Raw genomic sequence first — 20,000 nt, 5'->3', positions numbered from 1 at the left:
TTTGCCCAACTGACTTGTTGGAAAAGGTGACATCCTATGACGGTGCCACGTTGAAAGTCACTGAGCTCTTCAACGAATCCATTCTACCGACAATGTTTGTCTATGGAGATTGCATGGCTGTGTGTTCGATGTTATACACCTGTATACACTTGAAGGGGTGTACACATATATAGTGTAGTTAGTCCACATGCTGCTGGCCATGTAGTGTATCTGTTTCTCTCTCTGTTCATTGATGTTTCTCTGGCGATGGTATCCATGGTAACAGCAGGTAGAGCCAATGTCAGATGCCATAGCAACCAAGGCAGAGAGAGGCAGAGAGAGGCAGAGAGAGGAAGAGCGAGGAAGAGTGAGGCAGAGAGAGAGGCAGAGAAAGGCAGAGAGAGAGAGGCAGAGAGAGAGAGGAAGAGAGAGGCAGGGAGAGGCAGAGAGGAAGAGCGAGGCAGAGAGAGAGGAAGAGTGAGGCAGAGAGAGAGGCAGAGTGAGGCAGAGAGAGAGGCAGAGCGAGGCAGAGAGGCAGAGCGAGGAAGAGCGAGGCAGAGAGAGAGAGGCAGAGAGAGAGGCAGAGTGAGGCAGAGACAGAGTGAGAGAGTGAGAGAGGGAGAGAGGGAGAGAGGAAGAGAGAGAGAGGGAGAGAGGAAGAGTGAGGCAGAGAGAGAGGAAGAGTGAGGCAGAGAGAGAGGCAGAGTGAGGCAGAGAGAGAGGCAGAGTGAGGCAGAGAGAGAGGCAGAGTGAGAGAGCAGAGAGAGGCAGAGCGAGGCAGAGAGAGAGAGGCAGAGAGAGAGGCAGAGCGAGGCAGAGAGAGCGAGGCAGAGAGAGAGGCAGAGTGAGGCAGAGAGAGAGGCAGAGCGAGAGGCAGAGAGAGGCAGAGCGAGGCAGAGAGAGAGGCAGAGCGAGGCAGAGAGAGAGGCAGAGAGAGCTGAGTGGTATTGTGTGTTCTGTGTTGTGTTTCTGCTGAGGACTACGGTCCAGGTTCTGTGTTGTGTTTCTGCTGAGGACTACGGTCCAGGTTCTGTGTTGTGTTTCTGCTGAGGACTACGGTCCAGGTTCTGTGTTGTGTTTCTGCTGAGGACTACGGTCCAGGTTCTGTGTTGTGTTTCTGCTGAGGACTACGGTCCAGGTTCTGTGTTGTGTTTCTGCTGAGGACTACGGTCCAGGTTCTGTGTTGTGTTTCTAGTGTCTGAGGACTACGGTCCAGGTTCTGTGTTGTGTTTCTGCTGAGGACTACGGTCCAGGTTCTGTGTTGTGTTTCTGCTGAGGACTACGGTCCAGGTTCTGTGTTGTGTTTCTGCTGAGGACTACGGTCCAGGTTCTGTGTTGTGTTTCTGTCTGAGGACTACGGTCCAGGTTCTGTGTTGTGTTTCTGCTGAGGACTACGGTCCAGGTTCTGTGTTGTGTTTCTGCTGAGGACTACGGTCCAGGTTCTGTGTTGTGTTTCTAGTGTCTGAGGACTACGGTCCAGGTTCTGTGTTGTGTTTCTGCTGAGGACTACGGTCCAGGTTCTGTGTTGTGTTTCTAGTGTCTGAGGACTACGGTCCAGGTTCTGTGTTGTGTTTCTAGTGTCTGAGGAGTTCAGTCATGTTTCTCAGAGCAGCGAGGACAGATTGTCATATTCCCAGACTATAAGCCTATTAGGGGGGAGGGGGTGATGGAGGGGGTACCCGTTGGCTGGGGCGGAGGGGGATGGAGCTGTACCCCTGGGGTGGGGTAGGAGGGGGTGAAGGAGGAGGAGGAGGGTTGGACGGGGATTAGCTACCTCTTAAAGTGGCACTAATGACTCCAGTCTCCTTTTCACCTCATTTAATACCTACGATTTACTGAACAAAAGGCACCTCTCCATAGGTGGTCCAGGTTAGACATGAGAGAGAGAGGGAGAGAGAGGGAGGGAGGGAGAGAGAGAGAGAGAGAGACAGAGAGAGAGAGAGAGAGAGAGAGAGAGAGACAGAGAGAGAGAGAGGGAGAGAGACAGAGAGAGAGAGACAGAGAGAGAGAGAGAGAGATAGACAGATAGAGAGAGAGGGAGAGAGAGACAGAGAGAGAGAGACAGAGAGAGAGAGAGAGAGAGAGAGAGACAGAGAGAGAGAGAGAGAGAGAGACAGAGAGAGAGAGAGAGAGAGAGAGAGAGAGAGACAGAGAGAGAGAGAGAGACTCCTCAGAGACACAACAGACTAATCAGACAGGAGTGGAGAGACAGAGAGAGACAGAGAATCAGACAGAGAGAGATTTAGACAGATAGATAGGTAGATAGATAGATAGATAGATAGATAGATAGATAGATAGATAGATAGATAGATAGATAGATAGATAGATAGATAGATAGATAGATAGATAGATAGATAGATAGATAGATTCCGAGCCCTGCCCTATGAACTCCTCAATGTGTTCTACAACAGACTAATCAGACAGGTGTGGAATGTGCTCAACAACAGACTAATCAGACAGGTGCTTTATTTATCTGTGTGTGTGTAGGTCCGTCGCGGGGCTGGTTCCAGCGCTCTAAGGTTCTCCAGGTACAGGCCTGTGTCAGGATGGTTCTAGAGTGGACTAGGAAGGCGGGGCTTAGTTACCTGGCAGACAAGTTCTTCAACAAGTTCAACAGCGCTGTCAGCATCCTGGCCACACCTCCTCAGCAGCTAACACAGGTAACATCACACACTTGACCTCTGACCTCTAACCCTGACAGCATCCTGGCCAGACCCCTCAGCAGCTAACACAGGTAACATCACACACCTGACCTCTGACCTCTAACCCTGTCAGCATCCTGGCCACACCCCTCAGCAGCTAACACAGGTAACATCACACACCTGACCTCTGACCTCTAACCCTGTCAGCATCCTGGCCACACCCCTCAGCAGCTAACACAGGTAACATCACACACCTGACCTCTGACCTCTAACCCTGTCAGCATCCTGGCCACACCCCTCAGCAGCTAACACAGGTAACATCACACACCTGACCTCTGACCTCTAACCCTGTCAGCATCCTGGCCACACCCCTCAGCAGCTAACACAGGTAACATCACACACCTGACCTCTGACCTCTAACCCTGTCAGCATCCTGGCCACACCCCTCAGCAGCTAACACAGGTAACATCACACGCCTGACCTCTGACCTCTGACCCTGTCAGCATCCTGGCCACACCCCTCAGCAGCTAACACAGGTAACATCACACGCCTGACCTCTGACCTCTGACCCTGTCAGCATCCTGGCCACACCCCTCAGCAGCTAACACAGGTAACATCACACACCTGACCTCTGACCCTGACAGCATCCTGGCCAGACCCCTCAGCAGCTAACACAGGTAACATCACACGCCTGACCTCTGACCTCTGACCTTTTCTCACCTTAAAGGTCCAATGCAGCCATTTTTATATCAATAAAATAATTTCTGGGTAACAATGAAGTACCTTACTGTGATTGGTCACAAATATTTATCTCTATATATATTCTGATATATGTATCTCTCTAAATATTCTGATATATTTATCTCTATATATTTATATCTCTATATATTCTGATATATTTATATCTCTATATATTCTGATATATTTATCTCTCTATATATTCTGATATATTTATCTCTATACATTCTGATATATGTATCTTTATGTATTGTGATATATTTATCTCTATATATTCTGATATATTTATCTCTCTATATATTTATCTCTATATATTCTGATATATTTATCTCTCTATGTATTCTGATATATTTATCTCTATACATTCTGATATATGTATCTTTATGTATTGTGATATATTTATCTCTCTATATATTTATCTCTCTATATATTCTGATATATTTATCTCTCTATATATTCTGATATATTTATCTCTCTATATATTTATCTCTCTATATATTCTGATATATTTCTCTCTCTATATATTCTGATATATTTAACTCTATATATTTATATCTCTATATATTCTAATATATTTATCTCTCTATATATTCTGATATATTTCTCTCTCTATATATTCTGATATATTTATCTCTATATATTTATATCTCTATATATTCTGATATATTTATCTCTCTTTATATTCTGATATATTTATCTCTCTATATATTCTGATATATTTATCTCTCTATATATTCTGATATATTTATCTCTCTTTATATTCTGATATATTTATCTCTATATATTTATTCTATTGTGATATATTTATCTATATTTATCTCTATATATTTATCTCTCTCTATATATTCTGATATATTTATCTCTCTTTATATTCTGATATTTATCTCTCTATATATTCTGATATATTTATTTATCTATTTACTTTATATATTTATCTCTATATATTCTGATATATTTATCTAAATCTTAAAGGGGGGTATTACTCTATATTTCTGATATATTTATCTCCTGGCGTATATATTCTGATATATTTATCTCTAATATATTCTGATATATATTCTCCATATATTTCCCCTCACAGATATATTTATCCAGTGGAGAGAGCTCTATATATATTCTTCTGTATATTGGTGATATATGGGTATCTCCATGTATTGTGATATATTTATCTCTCTATATATTTATCTCTATATATTCTGATATATGTATCTCCATGTATTGTGATATATTTATCTCTCTATATATTCTGATATATTTATCTCTCTCTATATTCTGATATATGTATATCTATATATTCTGATATATTTATCTCTCTATATATTCTGATATATTTATCTCTCTCTATATTCTGATATATGTATCTCTATATATTCTGATATATTTATCTCTCTATATATTCTGATATATTTATCTCTCTATATATTCTGATATATTTATCTCTCTATGTGTCTAGATGCCTTGGAAGGTGCTGTGTGTGGACCACCCCAGTGTCTATATTTTCTGATATATTTATTTATATACTGTATGTCTTTATACACTGAACACAAATATAAATGCAACATGCAACAATTTCAAAGATTTGACTGAGTCACAGTTCATATAAGGAAATCAATCAATTGAAATAAATGTATTAGGCCCAAATCTATGGATTTCACATGACTGGGCAGGGGTGCAGGCCTGGGAGGACATAGACCCACCCACTGGGGAGCCAGACCCAGCCACTGGATATTCTGATAGCCACTTATCCAGACCCATATTCTGGGGAGCTATGCCCACCCACTATATTCTGATATATGGGGATCTCTCTATATATTATGATATATTTATCTCTCTATATATTATGATATATTTATCTCTCTATGTGTCTAGATGCCTTGGGGAGCCAAGGTGCTGTGGGAGCCACCCCACTGTCTAGATTTTCTGATATATTTATATATACTGTATGTCAGACACAACACAAATATAAAGCAACAGACCCACCCACTGGGAGCTGAGTCCCAGTTCACTGGGAAATCAATCAATTGACTAAATGTAGCCAGACCCACCCACTGGGAGCCAGACCCACCCACTGGGCAGCCAGGTGCACCCACTGGGAGAGCCAGACCCACCCACTGGGGAGCCAGACCCACCCACTGGGGAGCCAGCCAGACCCAGACCCACTGGGGAGCCAGCCCAGACCCAGACCCACTGGGGAGCCAGACCCACCCACTGGGGAGCCAGGCCCACCCACTGGGGAGCCAGACCCACCCACTGGGGAGCCAGACCCACCCACTGGGGAGCCAGACCCACCCACTGGGGAGCCAGGCCCACCCACTGGGGAGCCAGACCCACCCACTGGGGAGCCAGACCCACCCACTGGGGAGCCAGGCCCACCCACTGGGGAGCCAGACCCACCCACTGGGGAGCCAGACCCACCCACTGGGGAGCCAGGCCCACCCACTGGGGAGCCAGACCCACCCACTGGGGAGCCAGACCCACCCACTGGGGAGCCAGACCCACCCACTGGGGAGCCAGACCCACCCACTGGGGAGCCAGACCCACCCACTGGGGAGCCAGACCCACCCACTGGGGAGCCAGACCCACCCACTGGGGAGCCAGACCCACCCACTGGGGAGCCAGACCCACCCACTGGGGAGCCAGGCCCACCCACTGGGGAGCCAGACCCACCCACTGGGGAGCCAGACCCACCCACTGGGGAGCCAGGCCCACCCACTGGGGAGCCAGGCCCACCCACTGGGGAGCCAGACCCACCCACTGGGGAGCCAGACCCACCCACTAGGGAGCCAGACCCACCCACTAGGGAGCCAGACCCACCCACTGGGGAGCCAGACCCAGCCACTGGGGAGCCAGGCCCACCCACTGGGGAGCCAGGCCCAGCCACTGGGGAGCCAGACCCAGCCACTGGGGAGCCAGGCCCAGCCACTGGGGAGCCAGACCCAGCCACTGGGGAGCCAGGCCCACCCACTGGGGAGCCAGGCCCAGCCACTGGGGAGCCAGACCCACCCACTGGGGAGCCAGACCCAGCCACTGGGGAGCCAGACCCACCCACTGGGGAGCCGGACCCAGCTAATCAGAAGTCGTTTTTACCCACAAAGGGTCTTTATTACAGACAGAAATACTCCTCAGCACCCCCCTTGTTCAGTATGTATCTCTGTCTAGATGAGTTGGAAGGTGCTGTGTGTGGACCACCCCAGTCTAAAGCTAGTCTATATATATTCTGATATATGTATGTATATATTTCTAGATTAGTTGGAAGGTGCTGTGCACGGACCACCCCAGTCTAAAGCTAGTCTATATATATTCTGATATATTCATGTATATATTTCTCTATATATTTCTAGATGAGTTGGAAGGTGCTGTGTGTGGACCACCCCAGTCTAAAGCTAGTCTATATATATGTTCTGATATATGTATGTATATATTTCTCTATATATTTCTAGATGAGTTGGAAGGTGCTGTGTGTGGACCTCCCCAGTCTAAAGCTAGTCTACATATATTGTGATATATTTCTCTATATATTTCTAGATGAGTTGGAAGGTGCTGTGTGCAGACCACCCCAGTCTAAAGCTAGTCTATATATATTGTGATATATTTCTCTATATATTTCTAGATGAGTTGGAAGGTGCTGTGTGCAGACCACCCCAGTCTAAAGCTAGTCTATATATATTCTGATATATGTATGTATATATTTCTCTATATATTTCTAGATGAGTTGGAAGGTGCTGTGTCTATATATATTGTGATATATTTCAGACCTGTGTGTGGACCCCAGTCTAAAGCTAGTCTATATATATTCTGATATATGTATGTATATATTTCTCTATATATTTCTAGATGAGTTGGAAGGTGCTGTGTGTGGACCACCCCAGTCTAAAGCTAGTCTATATATATTGTGATATATGTATGTATATATTTCTCTATATATTTCTAGATGAGTTGGAAGGTGCTGTGTGCAGACCACCCCAGTCTAAAGCTAGTCTATATATATTCTGATATATGTATGTATATATTTCTCTATATATTTCTAGATGAGTTGGAAGGTGCTGTGTGTGGACCACCCCAGTCTGAAGCTAGTCTATATATATTGTGATATATTTCTCTATATATTTCTAGATGAGTTGGAAGGTGCTGTGTGTGGACCACCCCAGTCTAAAGCTAGTCTATATATATTGTGATATATGTATGTATATATTTCTCTATATATTTCTAGATGAGTTGGAAGGTGCTGTGTGCAGACCACCCCAGTCTAAAGCTAGTCTATATATATTCTGATATATGTATGTATATATTTCTCTATATATTTCTAGATGAGTTGGAAGGTGCTGTGTGTGGACCACCCCAGTCTGAAGCTAGTCTATATATATTGTGATATATTTCTCTATATATTTCTAGATGAGTTGGAAGGTGCTGTGTGTGGACCACCCCAGTCTAAAGCTAGTCTATATATATTGTGATATATTTCTCTATATATTTCTAGATGAGTTGGAAGGTGCTGTGTGCAGACCACCCCAGTCTAAAGCTAGTCTATATATATTGTGATATATTTCTCTATATATTTCTAGATGAGTTGGAAGGTGCTGTGTGCAGACCACCCCAGTCTGAAGCCGGTTCAGCTGCATGGCCTGTTGACTCAGTACCAGTTGACAGCTGAGATGGGGCCTGTTCCTATCTGGCAGCCCGGCAGTGAGGATGAGGCATACATATACAGGACAGGTACCTGCTGGGGGGGGGGTGTAACATGTCTGTGTGGATTCTAACCCCCTGCTGTGTCTGTGGGTATTCTAACCCCTGGTCTGTGTGGATTCTAACCACTGGTCTGCTGTGTCTGTGGGTATTCTAACCCCTGGTCTGCTGTGTTTGTGTGGATTCTAACCCCTGTTGTGTCTGTGTGTATTCTAACCCCTGGTCTGCTGTGTCTGTGTGGGTTCTAACCCCTGGTCTGCTGTGTCTGTGTGGGTTCTAACCCCTGGTCTGCTGTGTCTGTGTGGATTCTAACCCCTGTTCTGCTGTGTCTGTGTGGATTCTAACCCCTGGTCTGTGTGGATTCTAACCCCCTGCTGTGTCTGTGTGGATTCTAACCCCTGGTCTGCTGTGTCTGTGTGGATTCTAACCCCTGTTCTGTCTGTGTTTGTGTGGATTCTAAGCCCTGGTCTGTCTGTGTCTGTGTGTATTCTAACCCCTGGTCTGTTGTGTCTGTGTGGATTCTAACCCCTGCTGTGTCTGTGTGGATTCTAACCCCTGGTCTGTCTGTGTCTGTGTGGATTCTAACCCCTGGTCTGTCTGTGTCTGTGTGGATTCTAACCCCTGGTCTGTCTGTGTCTGTGTGGATTCTAACCCCTGGTCTGTTGTGTCTGTGTGGATTCTAACCCCTGCTCTGTCTGTGTCTGTGTGGATTCTAACCCCTGGTCTGTCCGTGTCTGTGTGGATTCTAACCCCTGGTCTGTTGTGTCTGTGTGGATTCTAACCCCTGGTCTGTCTGTGTCTGTGTGCGTTCTAACCCCTGGTCTGTCTGTGTGTATTCTAACCCCTGGTCTAATGTGTCTGTGTGGTGTTCTAACCCCTGGTCTGTCTGTGTGTATTCTAACTCCTGGTCTGCTGTGTCTGTGTGGATTCTAACCCCTGGTCTGTGTGGATTCTAACCCCTGGTCTGCTGTGTCTGTGGGTATTCTAACTCCTGGTATGCTGTGTCTGTGGGTATTCGAACCCCTGGTCTGTCTGTGTCTGTGGGTATTCTAACCCCTGGTCTGTGTGGATTCTAACCCCTGCTGTGTCTGTGTGTATTCTAACCCCTGGTCTGTTGTGTCTGTGTGGATTCTAAACCTTGTTGTGTCTGTGTGGATTCTAACCCCTGGTCTGTCTGTGTCTGTGTGGATTCTAACCCCTGGTCTGTCTGTGTCTGTGTGGATTCTAACCCCTGGTCTGTTGTGTCTGTGTGGATTCTAACCCCTGGTCTGCTGTGTTTGTGTGGATTCTAACCCCTGTTGTGTCTGTGTGGATTCTAACCCCTGTTGTGTCTGTGTGTATTCTAACCCCTGGTCTGCTGTGTCTGTGTGGATTCTAACCCCTGCTGTGTCTGTGTGGATTCTAACCCCTGGTCTGCTGTGTCTGTGTGGATTCTAACCCCTGGTCTGTTGTGTCTGTGTGGATTCTAACCCTTGTTCTGCTGTGTCTGTGTGTATTCTAACCCCTGGTCTGTCTGTGTCTGTGTGGATTCTAACTCCTGGTCTGTGTGTGTCTGTGTGTATTCTAACCCCTGGTCTATGTGTGTCTGTGTGTATTCAAACCCCTGGTCTGTCTGTGTCTGTGTGTATTCTAACCCCTGGTCTGTGTGTGTCTGTGTGTATTCTAACCCCTGGTCTGTGTGTGTCTGTGTGTATTCTAACCTCTGGTCTGTCTGTATCTGTGGGTATTCTAACCCCTGGTCTGTCTGTGTCTGTGTGTATTCTAACCCCTGGTCTGTGTGTATTCTAACCCCTGCACTGCTTGTATTATAACCCCTGGTCTGTGTGTATTCTAACCCTGGTCTGTGTGTATTCTTACCCCTGGTCTGTCTGTGTCTGTGTGTATTCTAACCCCTGTTCTGTGTGTGTCTGTGTGTATTCTAACCCCTGGTCTGTCTGTGTCTGTGTGTATTCTAACCCCTGGTCTGTGTGTATTCTAACCCCTGGTCTGTCTGTGTCTGTGTGTATTCTAACCCCTGGTCTGTGTGTATTCTAACCCCTGGTCTGTCTGTGTGTATTCTAACCCCTGGTCTGTCTGTGTCTGTGTGTATTCTAATCCCTGGTCTGTGTGTATTCTAACCCCTGGTCTGTGTGTATTCTAACCCCTGGTCTGTCTGTGTGTATTCTAACCCCTGGTCTGTCTGTGTCTGTGTGTATTCTAACCCCTGGTCTGTGTGTGTCTGTGTGTATTCTAACCCCTGGTCTGTGTGTATTCTAACCCCTGGTCTGTGTGTATTCTAACCCCTGGTCTGTCTGTGTGTATTCTAACACCTGGTCTGTCTGTGTCTGTGTGTATTCTAACCCCTGGTCTGTTTGTGTCTGTGTGTATTCTAACCCCTGGTCTGTCTGTGTCTGTGTGTATTCTAACCCCTAGTCTGTGTGTATTCTAACCCCTGGTCTGTGTGTATTCTAACCCCTGGTCTGTCTGTGTCTGTGTGTTTTCTAACACCTGGTCTGTCTGTGTCTGTGTGTATTCTAACCCCTGGTCTGTGTGTATTCTAACCCCTGCTCTGTGTGTGTCTGTGTGTATTCTAACCCCTGGTCCGTGTGTATACTAACCCCTAGTCTGTGTGTATACTAACCCCTGGTCTGTGTGTATTCTAACCCCTGGTCTGTCTGTGTCTGTGTGTATACTAACCCCTGGTCTGTGTGTATACTAACCCCTGGTCTGTGTGTATACTAACCCCTGGTCTGTGTGTATTCCAACCCCTGGTCTGTCTGTGTCTGTGTGTATTCTAACCCCTGGTCTGTGTGTGTCTGTGTGTATTCTAACCCCTGCTCTGTGTGTATTCTGACCCCTGGTCTGTCTGTGTCTGTGTGTATTCTAACCCCTGGTCTGTCTGTGTCTGTGTGTATTCTAACCCCTGGTCTGTGTGTATTCTAACCCCTGCTCTGTGTGTATTCTAACCCCTGGTCTGTCTGTGTGTATTCTAACCCCTGGTCTGTGTGTATTCTAACCCCTGGTCTGTCTGTGTCTGTGTGTATTCTAACCCCTGGTCTGTCTGTTTCTGTGTGTATTCTAACCCCTGGTCTGTCTGTGTCTGTGTGTATTCTAACCCCTGGTCTGTGTGTATTCTAACCCCTGCTCTGTGTGTATTCTAACCCCTGGTCTGTCTGTGTCTGTGTGGATTCTAACCCCTGGTCTGTGTGTATTTTAACCCCTGGTCTGTCTGTGTCTGTGTGTATCTGTGTGTATTCTAACCCCTTGTCTGTGTGTATTCTAACCCCTGCTCTGTGTGTGTCTGTGTGTATTCTAACCCCTGGTCTGTGTGTATTCTAACCCCAGCTCTGTGTGTATTCTAACCCCTGGTCTGTGTGTATTCTAACCCCTGCTCTGTGTGTGTCTGTGTGTATTCTAACCCCTGGTCTGTGTGTATTCTAACCCCTGGTCTGTCTGTGTCTGTGTGTATTCTAACCCCTGGTCTGTGTGTATTCTAACCCCTGGTCTCTGTGTGTCTGTGTGTATTCTAACCCCTGGTCTGTGTGTATTCTAACCCCTGGTCTGTGTGTATTCTAACCCCTGGTCTCTGTGTGTCTGTGTGTATTCTAACCCCTGGTCTGTGTGTATTCTAACCCCTGGTCTGTGTGTATTCTAACCCCTTGTCTGTGTGTGTCTGTGTGTATTCTAACCCCTGCTCTGTGTGTATTCTAACCCCTGCTCTGTGCCCCTCCCCCAGTGGACCTTTTGGAGAGTTTCGAGAACCACCCTCCCATCGTCCTCCCCAGCGGGGGGTTCAGAGTGGATCTGGACAGTGACTGTCTAGAGGACAGCATCTATAGGCAGCTGCTCTATGTCAAGCACTTCCTCTGGGGGCTACGCACACACCCCACTGTCAACAACACACACACTCACACACACCCCACTGTCAACAACACACACACTCACACACACCCCACTGTCAACAACACACACACTCACACACACCCCACTATCAACAACACACACACTCACACACACCCCACTATCAACAACACACACACTCACACACACCCCACCGTCAACAACACACACACTCACACACACCCCACTGTCAACAACACACACACTCACACACACCCCACTATCAACAACACACACACTCACACACACCCCACCGTCAACAACACACACACTCACACACACCCACTATCAACAACACACACACTCACAATCACACCGCGGTTAACGGGACTGGAACGAGCACGAGCACCGGGACGAGTACCACACCCGCAGACTGGCAGGAAGCACAGGTAGGTCACGTGATGGACACACACACTCACACACACACTCACACACACACACACACTCCTTGCAGTAATCTGGGCCATGTGCCTCAGCAGCTGTGGTTCTTTAGCAGTTACCAGTAATCTGTTACATGAAATACCAAAGCCCTCTTAAGGCATCCACACACACACACACACACACACACACACACACACACACACACACACACACACACACACACACACACACACACACACACACACACACACACACACACACACACACACACACACACACACACACAGACAATACCCCCTCCAATAACTCTGCAAGAACTCAGACTTGCCGCACATGACATCTACCCTGGAGGAGGAGCCAAGTCCCAGACATGACATCTACCCTGGAGGAGGAGCCAAGTCCCAGACATGACATCTACCCTGGAGGAGGAGCCAAGTCCCAGACATGACATCTACCCTGGAGGAGGAGCCAAGTCCCAGACATGACATCTACCCTGGAGGAGGAGCCAAGTCCCAGACATGACATCTACCCTGGAGGAGGAGCCAAGTCCCAGACATGACATCTACCCTGGAGGAGGAGCCAAGTCCCAGACATGACATCTACCCTGGAGGAGGAGCCAAGTCCCAGACATGACATCTACCCTGGAGGAGGAGCCAAGTCCCAGACATGACATCTACCCTGGAGGAGGAGCCAAGTCCCAGACATGACATCTACCCTGGAGGAGGAGCCAAGTCCCAGACATGACATCTACCCTGGAGGAGGAGCCAAGTCCCAGACATGACATCTACCCTGGAGGTGGAGCCAAGTCCCAGACATGACATCTACCCTGGAGGAGGAGCCAAGTCCCAGACATGACATCTACCCTGGAGGAGGAGCCAAGTCCCAGACATGACATCTACCCTGGAGGAGGAGCCAAGTCCCAGACATGACATCTACCCTGGAGGAGGAGCCAAGTCCCAGACATGACATCTACCCTGGAGGAGGAGCCAAGTCCCAGACATGACATCTACCCTGGAGGAGGAGCCAAGTCCCAGACATGACATCTACCCTGGAGGAGGAGCCAAGTCCCAGACATGACATCTACCCTGGAGGAGGAGCCAAGTCCCAGACATGACATCTACCCTGGAGGAGGAGCCAAGTCCCAGACATGACATCTACCCTGGAGGAGGAGCCAAGTCCCAGACATGACATCTACCCTGGAGGAGGAGCCAAGTCCCAGACATGACATCTACCCTGGAGGAGGAGCCAAGTCCCAGACATGACATCTACCCTGGAGGAGGAGCCAAGTCCCAGACATGACATCTACCCTGGAGGAGGAGCCAAGTCCCAGACATGACATCTACCCTGGAGGAGGAGCCAAGTCCCAGACATGACATCTACCCTGGAGGAGGAGCCAAGTCCCAGACATGACATCTACCCTGGAGGAGGAGCCAAGTCCCAGACATGACATCTACCCTGGAGGAGGAGCCAAGTCCCAGACATGACATCTACCCTGGAGGAGGAGCCAAGTCCCAGACATGACATCTACCCTGGAGGAGGAGCCAAGTCCCAGACATGACATCTACCCTGGAGGAGGAGCCAAGTCCCAGACATGACATCTACCCTGGAGGAGGAGCCAAGTCCCAGACATGACATCTACCCTGGAGGAGGAGCCAAGTCCCAGACATGACATCTACCCTGGAGGAGGAGCCAAGTCCCAGACATGACATCTACCCTGGAGGAGGAGCCAAGTCCCAGACATGACATCTACCCTGGAGGAGGAGCCAAGTCCCAGACATGACATCTACCCTGGAGGAGGAGCCAAGTCCCAGACATGACATCTACCCTGGAGGAGGAGCCAAGTCCCAGACATGACATCTACCCTGGAGGAGGAGCCAAGTCCCAGACATGACATCTACCCTGGAGGAGGAGCCAAGTCCCAGACATGACATCTACCCTGGAGGAGGAGCCAAGTCCCAGACATGACATCTACCCTGGAGGAGGAGCCAAGTCCCAGACATGACATCTACCCTGGAGGAGGAGCCAAGTCCCAGACATGACATCTACCCTGGAGGAGGAGCCAAGTCCCAGACATGACATCTACCCTGGAGGAGGAGCCAAGTCCCAGACATGACATCTACCCTGGAGGAGGAGCCAAGTCCCAGACATGACATCTACCCTGGAGGAGGAGCCAAGTCCCAGACATGACATCTACCCTGGAGGAGGAGCCAAGTCCCAGACATGACATCTACCCTGGAGGAGGAGCCAAGTCCCAGACATGACATCTACCCTGGAGGAGGAGCCAAGTCCCAGACATGACATCTACCCTGGAGGAGGAGCCAAGTCCCAGACATGACATCTACCCTGGAGGAGGAGCCAAGTCCCAGACATGACATCTACCCTGGAGGAGGAGCCAAGTCCCAGACATGACATCTACCCTGGAGGAGGAGCCAAGTCCCAGACATGACATCTACCCTGGAGGAGGAGCCAAGTCCCAGACATGACATCTACCCTGGAGGAGGAGCCAAGTCCCAGACATGACATCTACCCTGGAGGAGGAGCCAAGTCCCAGACATGACATCTACCCTGGAGGAGGAGCCAAGTCCCAGACATGACATCTACCCTGGAGGAGGAGCCAAGTCCCAGACATGACATCTACCCTGGGAGGAGGAGCCAAGTCCCCTGGAGACATGACATCTACCCTGGAGGAGGAGCCAAGTCCCAGACATGACATCTACCCTGGAGGAGGAGCCAAGTCCCAGACATGACATCTACCCTGGAGGAGGAGCCAAGTCCCAGACATGACATCTACCCTGGAGGAGGAGCCAAGTCCCAGACATGACATCTACCCTGGAGGAGGAGCCAAGTCCCAGACATGACATCTACCCTGGAGGAGGAGCCAAGTCCCAGACATGACATCTACCCTGGAGGAGGAGCCAAGTCCCAGACATGACATCTACCCTGGAGGAGGAGCCAAGTCCCAGACATGACATCTACCCTGGAGGAGGAGCCAAGTCCCAGACATGACATCTACCCTGGAGGTACCAAGTCCCAGACATGACATCTACCCTGGAGGTACCAAGTCCCAGACATGACATCTACCCTGGAGGAGGAGCCAAGTCCCAGACATGACATCTACCCTGGAGGAGGAGCCAAGTCCCAGACATGACATCTACCCTGGAGGAGGAGCCAAGTCCCAGACATGACATCTACCCTGGAGGAGGAGCCAAGTCCCAGACATGACATCTACCCTGGAGGAGCCAAGTCCCAGACATGACATCTACCCTGGAGGAGGAGCCAAGTCCCAGACATGACATCTACCCTGGAGGAGGAGCCAAGTCCCAGACATGACATCTACCCTGGAGGTACCAAGTCCCAGACATGACATCTACCCTGGAGGTACCAAGTCCCAGACATGACAGCCACCCTGGAGGTACCAAGTCCCAGACATGACATCTACCCTGGAGGTACCAAGTCCCAGACATTACAGCCACCCTGGAGGTACCAAGTCCCAGACATGACATCTACCCTGGAGGTACCAAGTCCCAGACATTACAGCCACCCTGGAGGAGCCAAGTCCCAGACATGACAGCCATGGTAATCAGATTAAGGCTTTAGGACCAGTAAGTAGTGAATCAGGAAGGCTGGATGAATAATTATCTGGTGTTACTGAGAGAGGCCCACGGCAGGCAACACACACACAGTCCTACCTTTAACAGTATTCTAACTGTGTGTTGTTTTATCCCCCCCCCTCACAACCTCCAGAGGGAGTTCCCTCCGTCCCACAACAGTCCCCGGTCAGGAGGGGTGGAGGAGTGGGTGAGGGACAGAACCCCAGGCCAATGTCACAACAGTGTGAGGAGAAATGGCACCGCCCCCCACCTCCGGCCGACCAACCAGGACCCTTCGTGCCTCCTGACTTCGCCCAACACGCCCCGGAACCCCGAGGGGGGTGGGGCTGACCTGGTTGGACACGCCCCCCAGGTCAACGGCTGCAGTAATAGGACACCTTCAATGGACAAGAAGAAAAGCAACGGACTAGAGGGTAAAGACTCCTGTTTATATCTGGGTAATATACACAACCGACTAGATGGTAAAGACTCCTGTTTATATCTGGGTAATATACACAACGGACTAGAGGGTAAAGACTCCTGTTTATATCTGGGTAATATACACAACCGACTAGATGGTAAAGACTCCTGTTTATATCTGGGTAATATACACAACGGACTAGATGGTAAAGACTCCTGTTTATAGACGGGTAATATACACAACGGACTAGAGGGTAAAGACTCCTGTTTATATATGGGTAATGTACACAACGGACTAGAGGGTAAAGACTCCTGTTTATATATGGGTAATGTACACAACACAACGGACTAGAGGGTAAAGACTCCTGTTTATATATGGGTAATATACACAACGGACTAGAGGGTAAAGACTCCTGTTTATATATGGGTAATATACACAACGGACTAGAGGGTAAAGACTCCTGTTTATATATGGGTAATCCTGTTTATACAACACTAGAGGGTAAAGACTCCTGTTTATATATGGGTAATATACCCAACGGACTAGAGGGTAAAGACTCCTGTTTATATATGGGTAATATACACAACGGACTAGAGGGTAAAGACTCCTGTTTATATATGGGTAATATACACAACGGACTAGAAGAAAGACTCCTGTTTATATATGGGTAATATACACAACGGACTAGAGGGTAAAGACTCCTGTTTATATATGGGTAATATACACAACGGACTAGAGGGTAAAGACTCCTGTTTATATATGGGTAATATACACAACGGACTAGAGGGTAAAGACTCCTGTTTATATATGGGTAATATACACAACGGACTAGAGGGTAAAGACTCCTGTTTATATATGGGTAATATACACAACGGACTAGAGGGTAAAGACTCCTGTTTATATATGGGTAATATACACAACGGACTAGAGGGTAAAGACTCCTGTTTATATATGGGTAATATACACAACGGACTAGAGGGTAAAGACTCCTGTTTATATATGGGTAATATACACAACGGACTAGAGGGTAAAGACTCCTGTTTATATATGGGTAATATACACAACGGACTAGAGGGTAAAGACTCCTGTTTATATATGGGTAATATACACAACGGACTAGAGGGTAAAGACTCCTGTTTATATCTGGGTAATATACACAACGGACTAGAGGGTAAAGACTCCTGTTTATATATGGGTAATATACACAACGGACTAGAGGGTAAAGACTCCTGTTTATATATGGGTAATATACACAACGGACTAGAGGGTAAAGACTCCTGTTTATATCTGGGTAATATACACAACGGACTAGAGGGTAAAGACTCCTGTTTATATATGGGTAATATACACAACGGACTAGAGGGTAAAGACTCCTGTTTATATATGGGTAATATACACAACGGACTAGAGGGTAAAGACTCCTGTTTATATATGGGTAATATACACAACGGACTAGGGTAATATACACAACGGGGTAAAGACTCCTGTTTATATATGGGTAATATACACAACGGACTAGAGGGTAAAGACTCCTGTTTATATATGGGTAATATACACAACGGACTAGAGGGTAAAGACTCCTGTTTATATCTGGGTAATATACACAACGGACTAGAGGGTAAAGACTCCTATTTATATCTGGGTAATATACACAACGGACTAGAGGGTAAAGACTCCTGTTTATATATGGGTAATATACACAACGGACTAGAGGGTAAAGACTCCTGTTTATATATGGGTAATATACACAACGGACTAGAGGGTAAAGACTCCTGTTTATATCTGGGTAATATACACATGGCAATAGAGAAGTATAATATGGAATCATCCATGACATATTAGTAGGTCCAGAATGATTGGCACCCTTGATAAAGTGACTAAATACTTTTGTATTATTTTCAATGACGGCCTAGGTACAGTGGGTTAACTGCCTGTTCCGGGGCAGAACGACAGATTTTGTCAGCTCGGGGGGTTTGAACTTGCAACCTTCCGGTTACTAGTCCAACGCTCTAACCACTAGGCCACCCCATTATTGGCACCCTTGATAAAGTGACTAAATACTTTTGTTTAATGTATAAACGGAGTCGACCGAACATTAGCCTCACTCCCCCTCATAGCTTTCACCTGGTCAGTCTATGTCATGGAAATAGCAGGTGTCCTTAATGTTTTGTAATCTCAGTGTATATATATTTTTTTTCAATATCTGCACAAAAATATAAACGCAACATGCAACAATTTCAACGGTTTTACTGAGTCACAGTTCATAGAAGGAAAGCAGGCAATTTAAATTCATTATGGCACTAATCTATGTAATTCATGATATGGCCAGGGGTGCAGCCTTGGGTGGGCCTGGGAGGGCATAGGCCCACCCTCTGAGGAGCCAGGATCAGCCAATCAGAAAGAGTTTTTCCCCACAAAAGGGCTTTTATTCCAGACAAAACTACTCCTCAGTTTCATCAGCTGTCTGGTTGGCTGGTTTAAGACGATACTGCAGGTATAGAAGCCGGATGTGGAGGTCCTGGGCTGGCCTGGTTACACGTGGTCTTCAGCTTCTTCATACGCCACACCTGTCAGGTGGATGGATTATCTTTCGCAAATGAGAAATGCTCACTGACAAGGATGTTTACAAAATTTGAGAGAAATAAGCTGTTTTTTTGTGCTTATGGAACATTAATGGGATCTTTTATTTCAGCTCATGAAACATGGGAACATTTTACATTTACATTTTTTGTCCTGTATTAATATGCCATTTATCCAAAGAGATATAGTTATGTGTGCATACATTTGACTTATGGGTGGTCCTGGGTATCGAACCCACTACCCCGGGGGTTACAAGAACCATGAATTACCAACTTAGCTACGAAGGACCACAAAGTCTTCTGACTTGAACCCCATTGAGAACCCGTGGTTTGAATTGAAGAGGATAGTCGATAAGTGCAGAACGACAGATATCAAGGATCTGGGTGGATTCTGTATGGAGGAACGGTCTAAGATCCCTCCCAGTGTGTTCTAGAACTCATCAAACATCTGGTAGGATTCTGTATGGAGGAACGGTCTAAGATCCCTCCCAGTGTGTTCTAGAACTCATCAAACATCTGGTAGGATTCTGTATGGAGGAACGGTCTAAGATCCCTCCCAGTGTGTTCTAGAACTCATCAAACATCTGGTAGGATTCTGTATGGAGGAACGGTCTAAGATCCCTCCCAGTGTGTTCTAGAACTCATCAAACATCTGGTAGGATTCTGTATGGAGGAACGGTCTGAGATCCCTCCCAGTGTGTTCTAGAACTCATCAAACATCTGGTAGGATTCTGTATGGAGGAACGGTCTAAGATCCCTCCCAGTGTGTTCTAGAACTCATCAAACATCTGGTAGGATTCTGTATGGAGGAACGGTCTAAGATCCCTCCCAGTGTGTTCTAGAACTCATCAAACATCTGGTAGGATTCTGTAGGATTCTGTAACCTATCAAACATCTGGTAGGATTCTGGAGGAACGGTCTAAGATCCCTCCCAGTGTGTTCTAGAACTCATCAAACATCTGGTAGGATTCTGTATGGAGGAACGGTCTAAGATCCCTCCCAGTGTGTTCTAGAACTCATCAAACATCTGGTAGGATTCTGTATGGAGGAACGGTCTAAGATCCCTCCCAGTGTGTTCTAGAACTCATCAAACATCTGGTAGGATTCT

At 47.5% G+C, this 20,000-nt stretch overlaps 1 protein-coding gene and 1 long non-coding RNA gene across 2 annotated transcripts in view; both read left to right on the top strand.

Moving 5' to 3' along the window:
• radil (Ras association and DIL domains) overlaps positions 1-16,488 on the top strand; it is a 61,554-nt gene extending 45,066 nt beyond the window's left edge. Inside the window, exons 14-17 of the mRNA XM_052506100.1 lie at positions 2,467-2,639; positions 7,922-8,072; positions 11,758-12,310; positions 16,047-16,488. Coding sequence (XP_052362060.1) covers positions 2,467-2,639; positions 7,922-8,072; positions 11,758-12,310; positions 16,047-16,104 — 935 coding nt within the window. The 3' untranslated portion in view covers positions 16,105-16,488. The remainder of the gene's footprint in view (positions 1-2,466; positions 2,640-7,921; positions 8,073-11,757; positions 12,311-16,046) is intronic.
• Positions 910-1,616, top strand: LOC127922383 (uncharacterized). The gene is made up of 3 exons (XR_008111129.1): positions 910-1,306; positions 1,460-1,496; positions 1,538-1,616. It is a non-coding gene; the product is annotated as an uncharacterized LOC127922383 (long non-coding RNA).
• Positions 16,489-20,000: the final 3,512 nt, after the last annotated feature.

The sequence above is a fragment of the Oncorhynchus keta genome, unplaced genomic scaffold (genome assembly GCF_023373465.1).
Source record: "Oncorhynchus keta strain PuntledgeMale-10-30-2019 unplaced genomic scaffold, Oket_V2 Un_contig_25527_pilon_pilon, whole genome shotgun sequence".
In the NCBI taxonomy this organism is placed as follows: domain Eukaryota; kingdom Metazoa; phylum Chordata; class Actinopteri; order Salmoniformes; family Salmonidae; genus Oncorhynchus; species Oncorhynchus keta.
This window is presented reverse-complemented; position numbering and strand designations above follow the sequence as displayed.